The sequence below is a fragment of the Cydia fagiglandana genome, chromosome 3 (assembly GCF_963556715.1).
Source record: "Cydia fagiglandana chromosome 3, ilCydFagi1.1, whole genome shotgun sequence".
Classification (NCBI taxonomy): Eukaryota; Metazoa; Arthropoda; class Insecta; order Lepidoptera; family Tortricidae; genus Cydia; species Cydia fagiglandana.
The window spans coordinates 21,366,292-21,389,452 of record NC_085934.1 but is presented as its reverse complement, the minus strand read 5'-3'; the positions used below and the strand labels follow the sequence as shown (position 1 = coordinate 21,389,452).

At 38.1% G+C, this 23,161-nt stretch overlaps 2 protein-coding genes and 1 long non-coding RNA gene across 3 annotated transcripts in view; all 3 read left to right on the top strand.

Annotated features, from left to right (window-relative positions):
• LOC134680348 (uncharacterized) overlaps positions 1-19,304 on the top strand; it is a 144,194-nt gene extending 124,890 nt beyond the window's left edge. The window contains exons 2-4 of the mRNA XM_063539470.1: positions 14,784-15,006; positions 16,655-17,666; positions 18,758-19,304. Coding sequence (XP_063395540.1) covers positions 14,829-15,006; positions 16,655-17,666; positions 18,758-18,938 — 1,371 coding nt within the window. The 5' untranslated portion in view covers positions 14,784-14,828 and the 3' untranslated portion in view covers positions 18,939-19,304. The remainder of the gene's footprint in view (positions 1-14,783; positions 15,007-16,654; positions 17,667-18,757) is intronic.
• The window catches only part of LOC134680375 (uncharacterized), a 327,839-nt gene that overhangs the window by 255,480 nt on the left and 49,198 nt on the right, over positions 1-23,161 (top strand). The gene's annotated exons all lie outside the window — the stretch shown is intronic.
• On the top strand, positions 20,191-21,718 carry LOC134680579 (uncharacterized). The gene has a single exon (XM_063539686.1). The coding sequence runs from the start codon at positions 20,259-20,261 to the stop codon at positions 20,529-20,531; it is 273 nt and encodes a 90-aa protein (XP_063395756.1). The 5' UTR covers positions 20,191-20,258; the 3' UTR covers positions 20,532-21,718.

Below are 23,161 nucleotides of genomic sequence, written 5' to 3'. Positions count from 1 at the left end.
TAAAAGTAAATTTATTATGTTCATTTAAAATGTATAGTGTATAGGTATGCTGTGTTAATGGAGTAGGCAAATAATTTTCACTTAATACTGCTTAATAGCTCAAACTTTTCGACGTAGAAAGGTACTAGAAGACCCGTTTTTAGTGAAAAAGTGTTTTCTCTAGTTTAAACTTGTTTTCCGTAAGACCACAGCTAATATCGGTTTGATATTATGTATACTAAATAATTGCACTTACCCGGGTTCCCCGGGTTTGAAGCCGGGACTTCCTACTTTCCGTTTCTTTAAATTACTTTCAAACTTCTCATTAACTAAGATTACACGTTGACTGACGGTTAAATGCACCTCTTATTATTGCAGCCATCGCTTTTAAAAATATATCTCATTTAAGGCCTGTACACACCGGCTGCGTGTGCGTGACGTGTACCTGCGCGTGCGGCGTTGTAGTATACAGATCCTTATGATAGATGGCACACCGCTTGCGTGACGTGTGCGTGTGCGGCTCCAACATTTTAGCGCACGCACACGCGCACGTCACGCACACGCAAGCCGGTGTGCACAGGCCTTTAATCAGAAGAGTAACCGCACGATAGCCGCATCAAATATTCAAACACACCACTAATATCAGTATCACAAATCCGCACTATCACAAACTGTCAAAAATAATCCCGAATGCCAACCACGGCATTACGACTTAGTGAGAGTGTAGTGAGACGATCATAGACAACATTTATTTTTATTGAAGCGTTTCGGGCTGCTCTCCGGATTTCCCACGAGACCCTAATATTTTATTAGGATAACCGGACAAAGCAAGACGGGCTATTTTTTGGCATCATGCTAAATTCACTACTTAATTCCATTTTCTTTGTTCTATCCTCAAAAATCTAGGTCGAACGAAGTAAATGTATCGTTGTTCGTTAGGAAACTCGTTAAATACCATTTAATCATAAGTATAAAAAGAATGACCACAAGTGTCGTGTGTGTGTGTGTGTGTGTGTGGTAAGTAAGACTATAGAATTATACTCGTATAATGTTAGTCCTTGTACATATAATAAAAAAATACGATCTACATATTTTGTTAGCTACAAGCTAAACGGAAGAATTAAGACTTTATAACAGTATGCACCTATACCAATTTATTTAGAAATAGTTAAATATGCTTTTAACTATAATTACGTAGAGTCTGTGCGAAAAGAGAAGAGTCGGGGAATGTATGGAGCCCAATACATTTCACGACTTCTCTTTCCGAACAGACTATTTGACTCCAAGGTAATTTTTCTACCTATAGTAACAGCACCAGTCATGGGACATTTAAGAGGAAATTTGGAGTATTTATGATATTTCCCTTATACATGTAAATGGTCAACCGCTTAGCGTGTTAAAAGATGAAAGTCCTATCCGTCTTTCATGTTTTAGGCATGTTGTATCAAAGATACTGCAATTAGTTTCCACATATTTAACAAATTAAAACTATGCTTTTTTTCTCCAGTCATGGACACCAAAGCTCCAGTAATGGGCCCCCGGTAATGGACGTGGATCCAGTAATGGGCCCCCTATAATGGACATTGCTCTATCAGTATAAAATATTGAAATGGGGAATATGTTACGGCAAAAAAATCAATTTTTGGTATAAGCTTTTATCGCTGAATGTATTTTTCTTTCCACAGCCAATTATTATTGTATTAGAACCATCGAGACAATTCTAATATACCCAAACACAATTAGTTAGGGTTTATTGCGATAAAGTTCCCATGGCCACCTCCTGTCCCCATCATCAGATTAGGTCCATGTTATCATAATATTGCATTATCATCCGATTTGCATACTTAATTACGTACTTACACAAAATTTCAACTGAATCGGAAATCGAAAAGTGGCTCAAATTCAGCTACCAAGATTGGACCCACACTAACTAACAGGGCAAGTTAAATAAAAGTTTGGAAAAACGATATTAATTTATCCGAAGTCCGAGAATACCTCCTGATTGACATATTTCGTAACTACATTTTACTTCTGTATTGTTTAAACATGAAATTATGGCATGGCAAGCATCAATCTGTCAATTGTCCCATCATAGGAGGTACGCAGTTTTACAGCTCCTATAATGGGATTGGGCCAAATACCACTATTTTTTTATATCTGTGGAGTCACAACATAGGTGTGTTGTATATCTTATCTCATGGTAAATGCAATTAACAAAACACATTCTAGTTTTCATCAAGTATTAATTAATTTAAATTTAATAAATTAACTCTCCTCTCTTAGGGAAGTTGTTAAGAATTCGTAGTGGTATTTTTTTTCAGTGACACGACAACTTTTGGGTTGACGCCAATTTCTGAAAAAGCAACCAAATTTAATGAAACTTTAAACTGAAACAGCTCTAGGACTCTTATTTATGATAATATACAGCCAGTGTTTATAAACTACTTTTAGATACTTATTTTAGAGGAATTATGTTTTTTTGTCCCATTACTGGTTCCACGTCCATTATAGGGTATACTACTATATATGTGATCTACATCTATAGTATAGGTAAGTATGAATTATCTCAGATGATTTTTTCAAGTTCGGGTGCTAATCCGTTAAACAAAAGCCTTTGTTTCTTTTAAGAGCGGTCTATAGCTCGTGCCAAAGCAACCATGTCGTATAAAAAGCAACTATCGTGATAGTATTAAGGTTCAAATTCATATGACAGCTTGTTTAGAAAACAATTAGGGTGGTCTTGTTTTTTGAGATATAAATTTTCTCTTTAAATGGTTTTTTTCCCGTTACTTACGTCGGGGATATTAGCAGTAAGCATTGTAACCATTGCATAAAGGAAATAATATCTTTTGTTTAACAGATTAGGGTCCGAGCCCGAAAAAATCACTTGAGATTATTCATATATACTATAATAGCAAAAGCAGTAAGCAATTTTGTCTAATATACGTCGGACGTGTTGACATTGCCTATTACCTTTATAATTAATGACACATTATGGCATTTATGGCGTTAACGCGACATTCATTGGATCGTAGTTAATTGCTTATGATTTTGACTCCAATTTCATATAACAAACAATTGATAATTTGGATGACATAGTGGCGTACAGGGCAAGAATAATTTAATATATTAACGAACATACAATACATGAACTGACGTCGGAATTTAGGGAGTAAACTTTAATGACAGATAGAGAGTTCCTATCTCTCTAAATGTATGTATGCTAGTTTTAAGGTATTTATCTATGGGCCAATAGTTACCTGAAAATAAATATTTTCATTCAGATGTGGTACTGTCATAATTAATGTCTAATTTCTATGAAAATATGAAGAATGATACTCCTTCACTTTGTTATATTCAGGCCGGTGCAAAGTTAGTTTAGACGGAGTCTACTAATAAAAAGTTTAGTGTGTATTTAAGTATTTACTCGGTGCTTGAACGATAAGTATCATTAAACAGAACTAACGGACCATATACTTTGGGCCCGATTCGGATTTTGAAATAGACATCTATTAGATATCTTTTAGACATCACCAAGATACGATAACGATATGTTTAAGATCTAACCTGTCAAATTTGACATTTGCACGATTCTGGGGATACTCTTGAACGATTTCCATAGGATATGACTTAGAGATCCAATTCACATCTAATAAATATCTTACTCTATCTAACGTAAAAGTGACATTGGTTGCCCGAATTGCGCTGCAAAAGAGGACTAGTTGATATTAAACAATAACGTCTCTAGTATCTAGAATGTATCTAGTACGTGTCGTCTCTTGTGAATATCTTGAAGTTCGAATACGGCAGAATGTCTAATTTCTATGAAAATATGAAGAATGATACTCCCTCGCTTTGTTATATTCAATCCGGTGCAAAGTTAGTTTAGACGGAGTCTACTAATAAAAACTTTAGTATGTATTTAAGTATTTACTCGGTGCTTGAACGATAAGTATCATTAAACAGAACTAACGGACCATATACTTTAACTGACGACGACGAACGAGCTCTTCAACAGTAGGTAGTTACATCCTGGTTAGATGATCATAATTTAATACTTAACTATGATAAAACAAAACTTATGCAATTTAGACCTTACCAGAAACGTAGCATAAATATAGACTATTCATTCAAAAACACCACACTAGATTGCGTAGAAGCATTTCCACTACTTGGCATACACCTTGATTCGACAATCAATTGGAAAGAGCACATTAATGCAATATCAGTAAAGTTAAGTCGATCGAAGTCAAACATTTTACTTTTGTCGGACAACATCTAGCTGAAAAAATTGCACCAACTTTGAGCTACGATCATAACCTAACAACATATTTAAACTCCTTACACTCTCATGCGTCATCAATTGGCATAATAGAGCCAGATCTGGGAGAAATTGAATCCACAATCCTAAATCTTAAAAATAAATCTGCATCTGGTTGGGACAACATACCAACAACTTTTATTAAACTGGCAAAATCTGAATTAATTCCCATTCTAGGCCACTTGACTTCACTGTGTTTCTCCAAAGGAATATTTCCTGACGCTCTTAAGCGAGCAATTATCCACCCAATCCACAAGGACGGGGACAGAACAGATATCAACAAGTATAGGCCCATTTCAGTCCTTTCCACAATTTCTAAAATCATAGAAAAGATAATAAATCGTAGATTGATAAATTATTTTAATAAATACGATCTTCTGTCAGACCGACAATATGGTTTTCGTGAAGGTAAGAGTACGGAAGAAGCGATACTTGAACTAACTAACTCTGTCTCAAAGCACTTGGAGAGTAAAAAAAAGACGTTATGTATTTTTCTAGATTTACAAAAAGCTTTTGATTCTGTGTCTGTCCCCGTCCTAATTCGAAAGCTAGAATCTATGGGTGTTCGCGGAAACTTCTCAAAACTAATCTCATGTTATTTAAACAATAGAACACAGCGTGTTAAAATAAGTAATGAGGTATATAGCTCCGATGAACAATCAACGCAGTTTGGCGTGCCCCAGGGCAGTGTCTTAGGTCCAACTCTTTTTCTGGCCTACATAAACGACCTTACTAACATCCAACTTACAAACGGGCTAGTTATTTCTTATGCAGATGATACAGCTTTACTATTCCATGGGGAAAATTGGGATGAGGCATATGCTCATGCTGAGGCTGGTCTTTCAAAAGTGATGATATGGTTACAAACCAACTTACTTTCATTAAATATTAAAAAAACCAATTACATAACTTTTTCAATTCTAAACAGCACACAACCGGATAGGATAAAACATAATTTAATTGCTCACAATTGCATTAATCAACAAAATGATACTTGCTCATGCCCCAACATCAATCATGTTACCTGTACTAGATATTTAGGTGTCCATATAGATCAACTACTTTCTTGGAATCAGCAAAACGAAGTAACTGCTAATCGAATAAGAAAGCTGGACTGGTTATTTAGATATCTTAGGCATGTCTCAGATAAGGAACTATTAATATACATATATAAAACGCTAGTACAATCAATTATTCTCTATTGCTTACCTGTTTGGGGTGGTACTCATAAAACTAAACTCATAGCACTTGAGCGGGCGCAACGATCTATCTTAAAGACACTTCTGGGTAAAAAAATAAGATACAGCACTGTCGACGTTTACCGTGACGCGGACGTGCTTACAGTGCGACAGCTTTACATACTAAATAGTGTTCTCAAGGTACACAAAACATTAAAAATTGATAATAACTTAATAAGAAAACGTAATCCACATTCGGTAGTTAATCAACTTCATACAGCTAAGACTTCTTTTGCACGAAGACAATTTTATGTATTATCAATCAATCTATACAACAAAGTGAACAGGCTAACGAGCATTTACACAAAAAGTTATGGAGAGTGTAAAAAACTTTTATCAACTTGGTTAAAAAATAAAAACTATGATGAGACTGAATCACTCATAGAATAGATAGGATAGGTAAATAAATTATGTAACTGTATAACGGATGGTACGGAACAAGGGACGTTTATGCAAACGGGTAATTGTTTAGGATATGTACTTTATTTCTTACTTACTAATCACGCTAATATTTGAAATCGGTTGTGAGATACAGTTTGTTAAACATTAGTGTAAAAATATGCATGTTTCAACCCTAGCTAGTAGATACTTAACTGTTTTGTAGACCACTTAGGTAACCTACTGTTATGTCATTTTCTTACATAATATAATACTTATGTAATTAGTTAACAATAGTATTTAAGATTACCTTAAGTTATAGGTTATTTTATTTTTAGCGCTGAACCCTGTATGAAAGAGCGAATACCTCCTAACACAAGTTTTTAACTTAAAAGGAGGATTCGGCACCTATGTCTTTAAACGTGTGTTAAAAATAAATAATTTTGAATTAAAAAAAAAAAAGTTAAGTCGATTCACCTACGCTCTCTACGAGTTAAAAAAATGTACTGACGTAAAAACAGCGTTATGTGCCTACTATGCATATGCACACGCATGGCTACAGTATGGTATAGTCCTATGGGGGAACAGTTCCGATACAACAAAGCTATTTATTCTGCAAAAACGGTGTCTTAGAACTATTGCTAACATAGATATTATGACAAGTTGTAAAGAATACTTCAAACACAACATCTTAACTCTACCGTCCATGTACATTTTAGAAGTCAGCACTTTCGTTAAAAACAACATTTCGCTTTTCCCACAGTACTCTCGTCCATCTAACTTACGACCCAATACTAGATTAGCCCGCCCTAACTCCAACATGAAAATGATCCACTCTGGTCCGTTTGCCATGTGTGTCAATATATTCAACAAAATTCCTAAGACAATTCAGGTGGAAACAAATATACATAAATTTTAATTGCAATTAAAGCGTTTTTTAATTAATAAAGCATATTATTGTATACAGGAATTTTTAAGTGAGAATTAGATGTATTAGTTATTTAGAAAAATTACTAAATACCTACTGCTATTAATATTTAATTTGTTTTGTTAGTTTATGTTGCTATACCCTTGCAGGGTTCATGTTGAGACTGTATTTATATTATAAGATCCTCTGTTACACATGAAACGCAATAAAATGTATGAGTATGAGTATGAGTATGAGTAGTTTACTGTATGGCCGGCCGCCATTCTGCAGGACGACTGCCGTATTCGAACTTCAACATATTCACAAGAGACGACAAGTACTAGATCCATTCTAGATACGTTATAGTTTAGATATCAACTAGTTCTCTTTTGCAGCGCAATTCGGGCAACCAATGTCACTTTTACGTTAGATAGAGTAAGATATCTATTAGATGTGAATTGGATCTCTAAGTCATATACTGTCGGCGCGATTCGGAAAGTGAATTAGAGATTAACTAGATACGATATAGTAAAGATATGTGACGTCCCACGATAAAGGTACGTTATGGCGGTTGGCGCTTACGATTATTAACGTCGCTCCAATATTATTGGAGCTATGGCGCTATGCGACGTAAGCACCAGCCGCCATAAGGTAGCTTTTGTCGTGGAACCTCACATATCTTTACTATTTCATATCTAGTGCATCTCTTATTCATTTCCCGAGCCGTGTGGAAATCGTTCAAGAGTATATCCAGAATCGCGCAAATGTCAAATTTGACAGGTTAGATCTTAAACATATCGTTATCGTATCTTGGTGATGTCTAAAAGATATCTAATAGATGTCTATTTCAAAATCCGAATCAGGCCCCGATTCACAAAGCGTTACTACCGACGCGATTCAGGAAATGAATTAGAGATTCACTAGATATGAAATAGTAACGATATGTGACGTTCCATGTCAAAAGGTACCTTATGGGGGTTGGCGCTTACGCTATTATTAACGCCGCTCCAATATTATTGCGGTCATAAGGTACCTTTTGCCGTGGAACGTGACATATCGTTACTATTTCATATCTAGTGAACCTCTAATTCATTTCCCGAATCGCGCCGTACAACTACACTCTGTATCCATAGGTATTTAAATATAAATAAACATAATTCACCCTCAAATGAGTCCTTAAGCCAGTTGAGGGTAGAGCCAAGACGATACCGATAAAGACATTACACGATCAAATAATGTAGGTTAAAATCAGGTCGTTCAGTGACTGATTTAGGCAATTTTGTAATTGGTCGGTTAACCAATAAGTGTTATAACTTCCCGAAAATTTACAAATTATTTAAATACCTAAAGATACAGGCTTACGCCAGGCGTGTCTCACTCCGCGATTTCGTCGCTTTGCTACAGGTAGCTAAAAGTAAATCCGTTCGACCTCAATTTTGGGGTTTGCCATGCGCGTGGCGCTGTCGCCACCTAGCGGCCATATCTGTGCTGATCGTGACAGACGCGTTTTGTTAGAGAGTGAGTCTTCTGTACCTGTACTATTATTTATTCTGTGCTTACGCCCACATCGGGACAAATAATTATAGCAACACTAGCAATAATCACGATTATTTAGCAGTGGCGCTAGTGTGCACGTTGATGGGCTCTTAACATAATATCGCAACCCTCCATTTTATGAGTTGACTTAGTCGACGTTAAACGGATAAAAAAACGATAAAATGTTACAATAAAGAAAAATGACGTAAGTTTCTAGGAAGTTCAGTGTTTTTTAAGCCATTTTGTTACTAGAGAGAGTACCGAAGCTTTATACTTGATAAGAATAGATGCGAATTAATATTGAGAGCGAATCGCGCGCGTGGGATTTTACACATTTTTAATCCTGGATGTAAAATAGAGTGTTATTAAACTTATTAAAGTTTAACGCCTATGTATATTTTCAGAGCACGGTTTCTCACTAAGTTTTGTATTTATTTTTATATGACCAGATACTATAAAAGTGAAAAACAGTTTAAAGGATGACTCACGTTAGACCCGGCCGTGTCCGCTAAGCTTCCGGTGCTTACTTTTCTATGACCTGACAGGCGATCACGTGATGCTTTCCATATTTAGAAAACGATGCGCCGGAAGCTCTGGCCCGGACACGGCCCGGTCTAAAGTGAATCATCCTTTAGTTATGTCCTATGAGATTTTCCAGGATTTAAAAATCCGATTTTTGAGGATTTAAAAATGCAAACATGAATTTGTCACTTTTTTTAGGACTTTACGTAAAACATACTGGCGCCAATCGTAAAAAACCGGCCAACCCCATTCCAAACAAGACCGAAGTGATCCCACAAGTGTTCCGTGAACTTAGTTTTGTACGGAACACTAAAAATATGAAGTCGGTTAAAATTTTGAAATGATATGTTGATGTTTGTGATACTAAAATATGATACAATGCTATAATTAAATGAAACTTATTTACCAACCGGATACATTCGCAATATACTTAATATAATATAAGTTAAGTTAATGTAAGTACATTATGTTTTTAGTTTAGTTTAAGGACATATTGTGTGCCCTTACAGGGTGTCTTGTACCTACCGCTTTACACATACTTGTAACACCTTATTGTATTATGAACATGATTACAATGAAATAAAGAATTTAAAATAAATATTACATTGCCCTCATAGAACAAATTGATTGTACCTAATAAGTAACTACTTAACTACCCTATAAGGTACCAAATTATACCTAAACAATATTTCACATGAAAGTTACGAGTTTGGCAGTTCAAAGGCTTTTGTTTAGCTATGCGGTTAAAGTTCACAGTCAAATTGCTGTGAAACTAACATTCTACTAATACGATAAATTGCTTAGATAATTCAATTAATTTCAATTATTAATTCGAATCATAGTTCCGTTCCGTTCCGTATAGTTTAATAGCGCATAATTTGTTAGATATTAAATACCACAAACTTTTATTTATACAGATATATTCGAATAGAGAACAGACTCGAAGAAACAAAGTTAATTGTAGTCAAATGGCAACCAAAACTGCAAATAAATTAAACACAAATCACAGGATAACGCAAGATATTTTCTATCAACGAATTCCACTTGGCTACGCCTGACATCTGACGCTTTTTGAACGACGCTTTTAGCTGTTTTAATTAATTGTACATTTCCTCTTAAAACCAATTCATCCACGTAATTATTTTAATTGCTAAATTATACTCGCGACCAACTCAACCACAACTCGATTAAACGAAATGCCGGAATAAGTTGTTTCTAATTAAAACACCGTTGTTTCACGTTTGTTCCTTGTATTCCCTCGTCGGTAAACGATACCGATACAATTAATGGACTCAACTCATTCGGAATCGTTCCGAATTCGATATTTATTCGATCTGTTCGGCCGTTAGCTCGTTAGCTGTTGTTCCTAACGCAGGCTAGTGCACAAGCGAACTAGTCTAGCAGAATTTTTGATTATAGGAGCCTAATCTCATCTATTAATTAAACAAAAGCTATAAACATAAACATAAACATAAACATAAACATAATTTATTCAAAAAACACGTATTTCATGGTACATTCATATAAAACAAAACTTGAAAATAGAGATAGTTTACATGTTTTTTTATGAACTGCGGTTGACTAGCAAAAGGACGGCTACCGTTCTGAGCAAAAGAAAACTAGCCGGTTTAAGAAGCAATGTTATCGTGTTGATTCTAATTCATGAATTCTCCAAATCAGTTCTACCTCGGACGCCCAATCGTTCTAATTAACCCAAAAGTGTTATCTGCGAATCAGGTGTTTTATAAATTTAAACCTTGTCCTATAGGACATCCTTTTCATATGCTTATGAAAAGGGCTTACTTTCTCAGAAAGCATCCATCTTTTCGGTACCTATGCAACCGCACTACCTACTTAAAAAAAATAGTATTTTTGGTTAACAGATTAGGCCAAGACTGAAAAAATCATCACAATGTAGCATAGTTTTTACGGATGAAGGTCGTACTTTACTGGTTCTCTAAACGATTGCTCGTTTAATCATGATATACCAAGCGCCTGTGGATGCCGCACGGCAATATATCGAGTGGTTACTAACCTCACATCTTACTTAACCCCCGCATCCCAAATACGACATTCGCTCCCAAAAAATAAAGTCCAAATTCGCTGCGTACTGACCTAAGAGCTTCCGAAAGTAAATGTTCAATATTGCGCCTGAATTCTTGCACGTAGGTTAGCACCTTCGGCTCCTGGAGGCGTCGAATATGCTTGCACTTCGGATTGCCTGGCATCCGAGGTATTAGGGCCATGTCACTTGAATCCGAAGATTCTAGTACATTCGAGAACGTTTCCACGTACCGCGTGTTGATAGAAGCGAGTGCAGATACGAATGGAAAGTGTAATGTAAGGTGAAATATTTGGGAGATGAGTTTGCGCCGTTTAGGAGATGGATATTTTTCTGACTTAGGTTCCGTTGTTGAACCGTTTCTTGATGCTGGACTACATCTACATGCAATCTACTGTAGTAATATTGAGGTGTTCCTATAAGTGCTTTTGAAACTTGAAATTCAATCTTCAGCAGCATTTGGATTTGATTTGTTTTACAGTAGGTAAGTATTTTCCTTGCGTCTGCGGGGTGAAAAAATTATACTTATTGCACACGGTAATAGCAATGTTTGTTTAACATTTATGTCTTGAAACCCTGGTAACACTCAAGATTCCACTTATTGAAACACTCGCTAGGTTCGTGGTTCAATTATGAAATCTTTCGCTTGCCGTGTATCAAAATTAGCACTAAGGGTTGTGTGTGCGTCGTTGGACTTTAAAATGGGAGTACGTACGCTTTTTCTTGAAGGTTTGAAGGTTGTATCGGTCCGGAAATACCATTGGTGATAGTTCATTCACAGTTTAGTTGTGCGAGGCAAGAAGTTAACACTTATTTCCGAAAAGAATTGGCTGCATAGATCAATAAATTTTGTTCCTTGAAGTTGATTATTTTGCCCACTGAGCAAATTCCAATCAAGGGCATAGCGGGGCCGTGTCAACCGTAATTAATACCGAACCGTCTATCTGGAATATCCCGGAATTTACCATATCGTGGGCTGGTGACGAATATTCATCACGGGCCAGAATTTAATGTTAGTAAATTGGTCTTAGCTTAGCTACATATTTACTTAAAAACACCACTGTTGTGGTTGACGAAATATTGTATCAAAATTCACAAGTTGTTAAAAGACCGGAATGAAAGCCACTCCCTAGCAATCATGACACATGTTGGGAGCCGAGATGAATGACACCCGTCAGGAACATTCCATCCATGTTTACCTGAGGTACAAGGTACGTTATAGAAAATAAAGTGTCGGTTGCCTTAGCCCGAACCCGGGCCGTTCTAGCGCGAATAATCCTTTAGGATCATGATTCTGAGTAGAAACAACATAAAAAATCCCAAATCTGAATGAAAAGTGTAGTGTACCTACAACTAAAGCGCCAGTGCCCATAGACTGCCATGTCCTCTTACCATCAGGTATCCCGTACGTTTGTTTGCCACTATCATGATATAAACAATCTCCTCAATAAGAAAACTGAATAAAACACACTCGTGCCTAACCTACATAAAACTTTAATACATGTCAAATGGACGTCGGTAATGGCGTTACCTCCCCAGCTTAAATTTATTGTTACACCCTAAGAATTTCATGCCCGCATTTTTTCCTCATTTTACTGCTTTGTTACTGAATAAAAAAGGCCGTAAGTGCCTTCAAAATCTCATAAGATTATATCCTTTTAGTCTGTAAACTCATACGGCCGGCTGACATATGTAAAGTATGTTGGGCTACCGAGTTTTCCACTCCAATTTTGTTAGAGAACACGCCTTCATTGCATTCAACCAAGATTCTTTTTTTTTATTCAGAATTGCTACGAATAACGATAGTCCTATCACGGCTATCACTTCATCATCATTATCATCATCATATATTGTTTTGACGTGTACATTACTGTAGTGCTGCTTTGGTGCCTGTCAATTCTAAAGGATGACTGACGCTAGACCGGGCCGGAGCTTCCGGCGCTTCGTTTTCTATGGAAAGCATCACCGGTCATAGAAAATGACGACGTGTTGGACGCGTCGGCCCAGGCCCGGCCCGGCCCGGTCTAGCGTGAGTCATCCTTAAAGTGTCTACGATGTCGAAATATTTGTATCATATATAAGGATGTGCAGTTAGCGAAAAATTTCCAAAAAGTTGATAAAATTCTCCGATATTTCAGAATTTTTTTACAGGAAACAAAGTAAACTTTCATTATGGAAATGAAAATATCGATTTCTATACAAAAATATGATTTTTTTCAAAAATGTTTCCATGTAGAAACTTCACAATTTCAGAAACTTTCATATCATAATTATACCATTTCAGTTAAAAATAGAATGGCGATACCGCCCGATTCGAACTTTAAGATTGGTCATTTAATAATTCTACATACGATATGGATTAGATGTGTCAGTGTCAAGTGACGTTTTTGTTTGAAGAAAGGTCACATTTGACACTGACATATCTAACTAATCCATATCACTGCTGGTTCGATTCCAGCCTGGGGCACTGGAGGCCTTGGTCACTTTTTCTTAGTATACCTATGACATTTATTTCAGTTTATAATCCATATCGTTTCTAGATCTATTAATTGTCGTATCTTAACGTTCGAATCGGGCCGATCAGCAGTAATCACCGAACTTTCAAATCGCGGATAGAACTCCCCTTTTACGACCCGGGCACCCGTTAAATCCACCTTTCACGACATATTCCCGTTATTAGCTTTGAACACGTAGGTTACCGGTCATTCTTCGGGTAATAAAGTGCGTTAATAGCTATCGATCACATTTTATGGCGCGGAAGCTCAGGGGATGACGGAAAAACGTTACCTGAACGCCTATTTGCTGCGAACCACATAAAACACACTAATAGGTCAACATTGGAAAAGGAAAACTGTTAGTTCTTACGTAGCTACTGTCAATTGTTCCTCCGGTTTCGTCATGATAATTTTTACTGAAAACCGACTGGTAAATATCAAATGATATCTTCTACTTTGAATTCAAGATATCGTCGGTACGAGCCGGGGTTCGAACTCAAGATCCTCAGCATGCTTAACGTGCTACTGCCGTATTCGAACTTCAAGATATTCACAAGAGACGACACGTATTAGATCCATTCTAGATACGTTATAGTTTAGATATCAACTAGTTCTCTTTTGCAGCGCAATTCGGGCAACTAATGTCACTTTACGTTAGATAGCGTAAGATGTCTATTAGATGTGAATTGGATCTCTAAGTCATATCCTGAGGAAATCGTTCAAGAGTATCTCCAGAATCGCGCAAATGCCAAATTTGACAGGTTAGATCTTAAACATATCGTTATCGTATCTTGGTGATGTCTAAAAGATATCTAATAGATGTCTATTTCAAAATCCGAATCGGGCCCCTAGTGTCTAAATGAATAAAGAATCAGAATAGATTTTCCGATATATATAATAATATTATGTAATGTCTTTTATTGACTATGTCCAAAATGCCCTCTTGGTATCTGCATGATATAAATAGTATCCAGGAAAAGCTGAAACTGAAACATGGTTGCTGAAAATCGGATCGTTATGTATATACGTACATCGTCACCATCATCATCGTCATCGTCATCGTCGTCATCGTCGTCGTCGTCGTCGTCGTGTGTGTTATGTACGTATATCATCATCTATAGTACCCATAACCATAGAGAAATAAGTACTTAAGGTTACTTAATTATCTATAGGTACCATAACAAAATCTTTATTGAGCTGAGGACGATTTGTTTATCGAATCCAATTATAGGTCTGTACACTCTCTACTACGCTCGAGTAACTTACACATTAAGCATCGCCGGCTCCCCTCCATTGTGTAAGATTGTGCCACAATATTTATCTATGTTATTCTCCTTGTTTCCAGGCAGGCGGGGCCGGCGCGCGTGAAGCGGCGGGGCGCGCCGGCCGTATGGCGCTGCTGTACCGCGCCACGCGCCTGCGCGACCGCGGCGACACGCACGTGTTCACCTTCGTGGTCACGCGCAGCGCCACAAGAGAGCCGGACCGTGATGTGACGAGCAAAGACTTCGGGTGCGCGCATCAGAGATGGGCGGTCGCTTTCAACCGCTCGGCTGATGCTTCACTAGGTAAGAAGGGAAAAGCTGGGCCAAGTGGTTTGTAGTCACGCGCAGCGCCACAAGAGAACAGACCATGATGTGACGAGCAAAGACTTCGGGTGCGCGCATCAGAGATGCGCGGTCGCTTACAACCGCTCGGCTGATGCTTCACTAGGTAATACTGCAGGATAATGTTGATCAATGCCGAAGCAAGGTTAAAGGTCAAAACGTTTTTTTATCATTCATTTTGGTTACACTCTTAGAATCATTTTAAATTACTGTTAGGTCGTTGAGTCCTACGAATATTACCGTTCAGATGAACCACCCATTTTATGGCACTTACATGAGACGATAAAGTGAAACGCCTATTAAAATATACTGAGTTGTCGTAGTGTCCATATAATTTATCTAGTACCGGGTTGTATCCGGGTGAATGGCATGGCTTTTAATGGATAAAGTCCTGTTAAATGAAATTGTCTGATAGTTGTATTAGTCGATAAACATATGTTTAAACTGCAAGTTTACTCGCAAAAACTACGATGTGGTACTTAAATTTAAACAAGTGTCAAAAATTCCCTTTTTGGTACAAGCTTTTATCGCTGACTGTAGTTTTCTTCCAAGAGGCAACTAATAAGTACTCATCGAGACAATAATACACACAAATACAATTAGGTTGCGTTGTTTTATCACAGAGTTTCTATTGCCACCTCCTGTGTCCATCAACAGATGGCACCTCGATGGCATCATACTCATAACTATTTCATTGTCAGTGTGCACCCAACATACATTATGCTTATTTTTATGTACCTACTTCACGTACCTACTCACGTTTCAGCTTAATCAAATAATGGGAATTGAATCCAAAATATTGCAAGTTAAAAAATGTTTGTAAAAAGTCTATAAAGATTCTAAGGGTCTCTAAGACGGACCAGTCTTTACCGAGTTTGCAATGGCAAAGTATGTTAGTGTTACTGTAAACATCAAATTTCTAAAGAAAAATGTAACGTTAGTTGTGTCACTTCCACGCTTTATCACGTCAAAGTTGGTGTAGGTAGAGTTAACTTAGATGGACGCTAAGCAATGGTTTCAATTTCAATTTAACTGCTAATTTGCGCTAAGTTAGATTAAGAAAGTACAACGAGACTGATAAACGAATCGGTTGAAAAGTACGTACAGAAATAACTTCAAATAGTACCAATCTCTTGAGGACCAAGACAAACCTAGTTATTAGGCACGTTAAAGAATTAGAAATTATAATGCAAACGCCTACCGTTCCCGGTCCGCTAACTTGGCAAACTGTATTCCCGGGCGGGAGTAATATTTGTCTAAAAAGCCATCCGAGCACCAGACTACGAGTATTGCCCTCGTAATATGAATTAACGACTTCATTACGAACTTGATCAAACTTGGCTGGAAAGATAGTTGCTTTAAATGGTTGGCTGGTCTGGTTGTTATGAGTATTTTGCACCGCAGTTGACTTTCATTGAAGGACAAGTTACTAGATAATATGATAAACAAATGGCAAACATTTAGAAGACTTCCAAATAATAAAACACGCCTAACTGAATTGGGCCTGAGCATTTTGCATTAGGTACCTATAATACCTACCCGTAGCGAACCTACGAATCCGCGATTCATCTACCTAAAATCCTCCTCATATGTATTTTTTTTTCGCCAGGTGTATACCTGGTATGGCGCGGCGCGTGCGAGGGCATGCGTGTCTACGTCGACTTCACCTTCACACTCCTCAGTCGCGACCACTTCACCGCGAATGAGGGCTTCTCGGGCAAGCAAGTCCGCTTCAGCGCCGGCTGCGCAGCGCAGGGCCGCGGCCGCTGCGTCACCCTCGCCGAACTTAACTCGAAATTCGCGGACGCTCGCGGCGAGTTCCAACTCGAACTCTGCATGTCTCGCGTCCGCACTTTCTACTCTTGCGAACTCAGGGCGCCGCGCATCGACACTCCGCCCATCGCCTTCGCTGGATTCGATTGGACCGTCGCCGTAAACGGATGGAGCAAGGAACCACTGTCACTCAGACTTGTGCGACTCTCAGGAGAAGGACAGCAATGCCGCGTCAGATACGCGCTGGCTCTAGGCGAGGGCGAAAGAAGAGTGCAATCAGGTGTTCTAGAAAGCGTCTGTGATGCAGAAGGAAGGACACCGCCTTGGACGCCGCGTCCTCCACCTCGCCCTATACACAAAGGCCTGCGGTTGACTGTGGAGCTGATCCACGCCCGCGCTTTAGCTGATCTTTCAGTAGCGGCGGCAGGCCGGGCAGTAACGTGCTATGACCGCGACAAGCAGGCATGGGCGCTCCGCTGCGACACGCACTCTGACACTGTGCGGCTTCACATGCTTTATCGAGACGTGCACAACGTGCCACGCAACCATTTGCGCTACGTGAGCTGGTCTGCGTGGTTGGTGCGCGCTAACCCAGCAGCCGGGGAGTCAGACGCTGAGGAACTCCCCGGAGCTCCCTTCTCTCACTACTACGCCCAGGACAGCGCCGACGAAGGCCTAATGATGGAGACAGCGCTTCGCGTGGAGGAGATCTCGCGTCCTGGGTGTCCTTTCTTGCACGCGGGCGGCGAGCTCCGCGTCCGGCTCGAGTGGGGCGAGACGTATCTACTGTTTCAGGCTACTTACCATATCTATGATGATCTTTGTCGTCTTCAGGCGCATCAGATGAGGTGTGTTACTGTTTACTGTCATATTTGTTATCCTTTTCTTTACTTACTGCTGTTAATTTGTAGAATGATAAAGTGTTCAGTGAAATGTACAAGTCAAATTACCAGATGAATTGAATAATAACTGAACACGGAACATGTATCTTAGAAAACATTAATCATAACTTAAATGTCAACATGAAAGTTCAATTAACCAACGAGCACTATTTTGATTCGCATAAAAACTTTAATGATTATGTAGGTATATTATATAGTTGTGAATGTAAGCGAACTGCTTAGCTTAAGTCTCTTTCAAACAAGACTTCCGCTTGTGTTACGCGTTTACAAAAAGCCCACTGTAGGCCCACCATCTCTTTCGTCAAGCTTTGAATTGGGAACTACTTAGCTCAACTCAACAACAAAAGAAAAAATACAAAATATATTATCTTTACCGCACCACAAAACTGTTGGGTATAGAGGGAGCTTTAAATTCTCAGCAGCCAAAATTTGGAATGATCTGCCTCCACCTCTAAGAAATAATGTGTCCCAAAATACTTTTAAAACTAAACTGAAATCTATATTACTCTATAAACAGAAGAATACTTAAGCACCCTTGAAACACCTATTGAACAGTACCTAGTAAGTTTTCATGTCTTGCCCTGCCTAGCTAATAGTTTTATTATTATTTTTTCCCCCGCCTTTTTTTTTTTCTCATGCCATCGTCATTTGCCAATTAACTTAGATTTAGTTGTTATTAGTACTCAGATTTAATAAAACACTTGTTTTATTTTTTATTATATTTTAATGTCTTATATGTATAATTAGGGGTGAACTGAAAACCAGCGCTGTGACAGCTAGTCTGTAACAGCAAATGCTGAGTCCATCCCTATTGTCACACTATTGGTTGTTATGTGTAAGTTTTATAACATAAGAACGATTAATGTCAATCTATGTTAATTTCATTGTTGCTGGTTCAACACGTACTTATTGTTCAACATGTGAATTTTTTTGTTTGTTTTGTTTTTATCGTCTTAGTTTTCTTGTATGTGTGTGGCAATAAATAATTCTTATTCTTATTCTTATTCTTATTCAACTGCCATTTTCTTTGCCCACAGACGTGAAATCACTGCTCTTCAAGCGGAGAACTACTCTCTAGAGCGGCAGCTGTTCAGTTACCAGAAGAGCTTGGCGTATGCCCAGGCGCAGGCGGGCGCGGAGGGCGCGCCCCCGCCCGAGGGCGAGGGGCGCCGCTCCCCCGCCGAGCGATCCCTCTCCACCGACACCGAGTACGCGTGAACACCGCTAGATGGCGACACTCGCCGTACCGAGTACGCGTGAATGCCCCAAAATGGCGTCGCTCGTGGTCGCTTCTCCGCCCGCTCTGCTCTCTATCCTTTTCGACTGACTCTGACGTTTTTGAGCGATTTATCTATTTTTCTAGACGTTTTAAGGCGGGGTGCGCCCTCGTCCGCACCGCTTCTCGCCGGTCGCCTGCACTCTCGCCGCTCGATCTATCGATAGCCAATTATTATACTCGACTACTTTTCTATTTATCTGTACATAAAATATATTTAGATATTATATATTATGTATATTTCTTAACTTGAAACTCGAATTCATATACTGCAACAGTCGATTAAGAGTAAAAGTCTATGAAAATGTTGTTGTCATTTCATTTATTATCCCTGTAAGCCCTCTTCATTTGGTGGTGTAGTGGCGGTGTGGTGTTGCCTATATATATAAAATCAGAGAAGAAAGCAAATTGCACCCACGCTGACGTTGCACCACCAAGTCAGGTGCTAGCTTATTTTTCTCGGTTACTTAAGGCAAAACATTAAAGATGTCTCACAGATGAGATTTTCGCCCACGGCTAGATTGGTTCACGCTACACCACTTTCAACAAGTAGGTATACAGTTGGTAGGTACATGTACATGGGAATGTCTCTATCTACATATATGATAAGCAGAAGGCCGAAGCCCTGCAGCATGTATGTGGTTTGTATTAGTGAGATATTAGCTTTATTGGTGAGTTATATTATAAATTAACTTATTTGCGGTGAGTAAAAATATAAAGCAGTAGGAACAAAACATATAGCTGGTCAAGCAAATCTTGTCAGTAAAAAAAGGCGCGAAATTCAAATTTTCTATGGGAAGATATCCCTTCGTGCCTACATTTTTCAAATTTGCCGCCTTTTTCTACTGACAATATCTGCTTGACCAAGTATATATTATACGGTTAGCCCGACGCTGGCTTTTTCTTTGGGGTTTGGGGTAGCTAAAGGAGCTAGCATAGAAAAAGATACCAGTACTGTTCCACTAGAAATTGTAGAAATGAATGAGCTCGACACTGAGCTCGCTGGGGGAACAGGAAACACGTAATGCAAACATCCATACCTGCGTAATATATTTTTTTATAAAATTATTGTACTTTTTATTGAGCTTTGCCGGAACATTAAAACGAGCGTTTTTAAATATATCTCCCCATGGACTCCTCATTTCCGAACGAAACGTAACTGTCAAAGTCACAAAACGTCAACGTCAAACAAACGTCAAATGCACGTTTCTCAAAACACGCTTCTAAGCAAATTTACGTCGCATTAACTATCTTAAACAAAAATGGCTCAAGGCAAGCTAAAAGTAAAAAGCAAGTTGCCAGCGGGCGCGAAGAACAAGAAAGCAAAAGGCAAAGCTGTTACCAAGCGGCCTAACGCTCCAGTTAAAAGCAAGGCGACGGCTCTGGAAAGGAATAAAATGAAGGCGAATGTTACGAAGATGGTGAACGCTGTGGCTGAGAAGCAGTTGAGGTCGTTGGCTACGGACACGCCGCAGCTGTCGGCCGCGCAGCAGCGGGCAGCGGCTGCACCCACGGCGCCGGTGCCTGCGAAGTAATCAGTGATTTTACGTTTTTATATACTAGGTACTAAAATGACTGTTTAATTGCCCCAAATGATACAATTTATTACTAAATTCCGACAACCAAGTGTAGTACACACATTTAATCTATAATGTTAGTATACAGATTAAAATGGGTGTGTTGTGCATTGCATTGCACATTCAGTCTATAAAAATAGTCTTGATCAATACGGGTTAGTGTTCCTGCAGGATAAGTGTGATTGGCCTTCACATTGGAGCTGTTTAGACATTGACTAGTATTTATTGTGACTTGTCTGAACCCGCACTAAACACTAATTAATGTCTAAACAGGCCCACTTATGAAGGCCAGTTATAGGTACTTATCCCACAGCCACCCTGAGGCTTAGAACACACTGCAATTAATTTCTTTCAGTTTCAGTTTTGCAAGTGCATGCGTGTATGAAGCATGATGTATGTTACACTTTTTGCCGTTCTGAAACCACAAGAAATAAATTGCAGTGCGTTCTAAGCCTTACCCATATTTACCTTTAAGATTATGTGGGTTATAAAATGGATTCTTAGGGTTAAAGGACTTGTGTGTACAGTTTCATAAGTTCTATAGTTGCTGCGTAAACAGTAAAGAAAATTTTATAAGTGTTAGAATGATTGTTAATGACTACTTATGCCCACTTGCACCATTCCACTAACCCAGGGATAACCGGTTAAAACTGGAGTTGCCATGGTTACCCATACAATTTGATACTAGGTTAACGGTTTAACCGCTTAACCCCGGGTTAGTGGGATGGTGCAAGTGGACCTATTGTATTAAATATGTTAGTTAATATTGAGTTGTATAGTAACCCAATCAAAATACAAAGGCTACTTTTCGTTTAACTATTTTTGATATTCAGAATATTATTCAGAATAATAAGAAATAAAATTACTACAAGAAAAAAGTGAGTGTAATTGCTTACCATCAGGCAATTTATTATTTAATATATCATTAAAAAAAACACGCCTTTACATAAGTCTTCTTAAGTTGAAGAAAAATACATTGCTGGTATTTGGAAGGTGGAATGTTAGTGTGTTTTAACTTAGTACGATATTGCAATAGCGACAACATTGTATTTAAACAATACCTTTGTGTTAGATTGTAAATATGTCATACCTAAAGCAATGGCTAAGTACCTACATTAAATTATTTTTTAATTAAATGTTTCTAAATATTTAAAACTATTGTTTTTTACTTAATTTCTTAAATATATTATTAGAATACCTACCAACTCTTCTCAAGTAAAATACGAGACACAAAACACAATGACAAAAGTCATTTAGTAAAAGGTTGTTCAGTTTATAAATCTAAGGACCACTTCAGAGACCACCAGTGGTCTGCGCACCACTAGGTAAAAACCACTCATTTAGGATACAATCAAACCAAGATCAGGCATTGCCACTCCGCGATTTCGTCACTTTGAAACAGGTAGCTACAAGTACATCTGTTCCACACTAATTTTGGTGGCCAGCCATAAGCCGCGCGTGGCGCTGTCGCCACCTATAGTTCGTTTTTTTTAGCATTAGAAAGAACTTGAACGAAGGTAAGCGATCTTGACATGTCTTTTAATTGAAAAACGCTTTTTAATAATCAATAACTATTACTTTTGAAAGCAGAAGACTATAAATGATCGTATTAGATTCATAATTGTTACATATTTTCCGTAACTTATTTTTATAATGTGTTTTTCAATTAAAAGACACATCAAGATTGTTTACCTTATTTCTAATGCTAAAAAAAACGAACTATAGCAGCCATGTCTGTCCTGATCGTAACAAACGCGTTTTGTTAGTGAGTGAGTCTTGTGTACTATTATTTATTCTGTGCCAAGATAGAGTAAGCAAGGAGACTGTCTACTGCTTAATTCAAGTGGTCGGTGAGAAGTTTTTATGGTTTGCTTTGTATTGGTCAATAAGGTTTGGTTAAATGAAAATTATTAGAATACGAGTAAGTTCAGAAGGTAGTTAAAACTTAGGGTTTCACAACCTTTTTGTGCTGTGTCAAATCATCCCTATTACCTTAGCAACAAAAGATTTTTTTTCTGTATGTTTTCTCTAGTTTTTTGAATTATTAATAACATTCATTACTGCGTTTTTTCTTGGCCTACTGACATACCTACCTAACAATATCAATTGACTGGGTACTTGAAACGACCTTGAGACAAAGTCATCTACTTTTATGGCACCAGGCAAAGATGAGTCATAATGTGTATTGTCAAAACAGCTTAAGTCTGCGCAAAATGATAACCGAATTGGATTCTTGATGGAACAGAATAGGTGTCAATTTAGAGTATCTTGATGATTGGTAATAATGCGAGTCTACTATACACGTGTAGTGTAGCACAGGTAAAGAATACAGATTTGACCTTGTCTTTCAGACTGAGACAGTTCATTTGTATTTAGGAAGTAAAGTCACACAATCAAAAATTTTGAGAGTAAGTAAGGTAGAAGTACTAGTGCTCGACGCTGCACTAGTATTCGACATGGGCACTTTATGTCACCTTATCTACTGCATTATGTATTTGGACAAGTGATAAAATACACCCATATCAATCACAAATAGCTGTTAGGGCAATTGTGAATAAAATAAAAAATAGTACTTTTTTAGGGCTAAT

Excerpts from the sequence above, each read along its gene's own strand:
- LOC134680579 (XM_063539686.1), top strand. The coding sequence starts at position 20,259 with ATGGCTCAAGGCAAGCTAAAAGTAAAAAGCAAGTTGCCAGCGGGCGCG.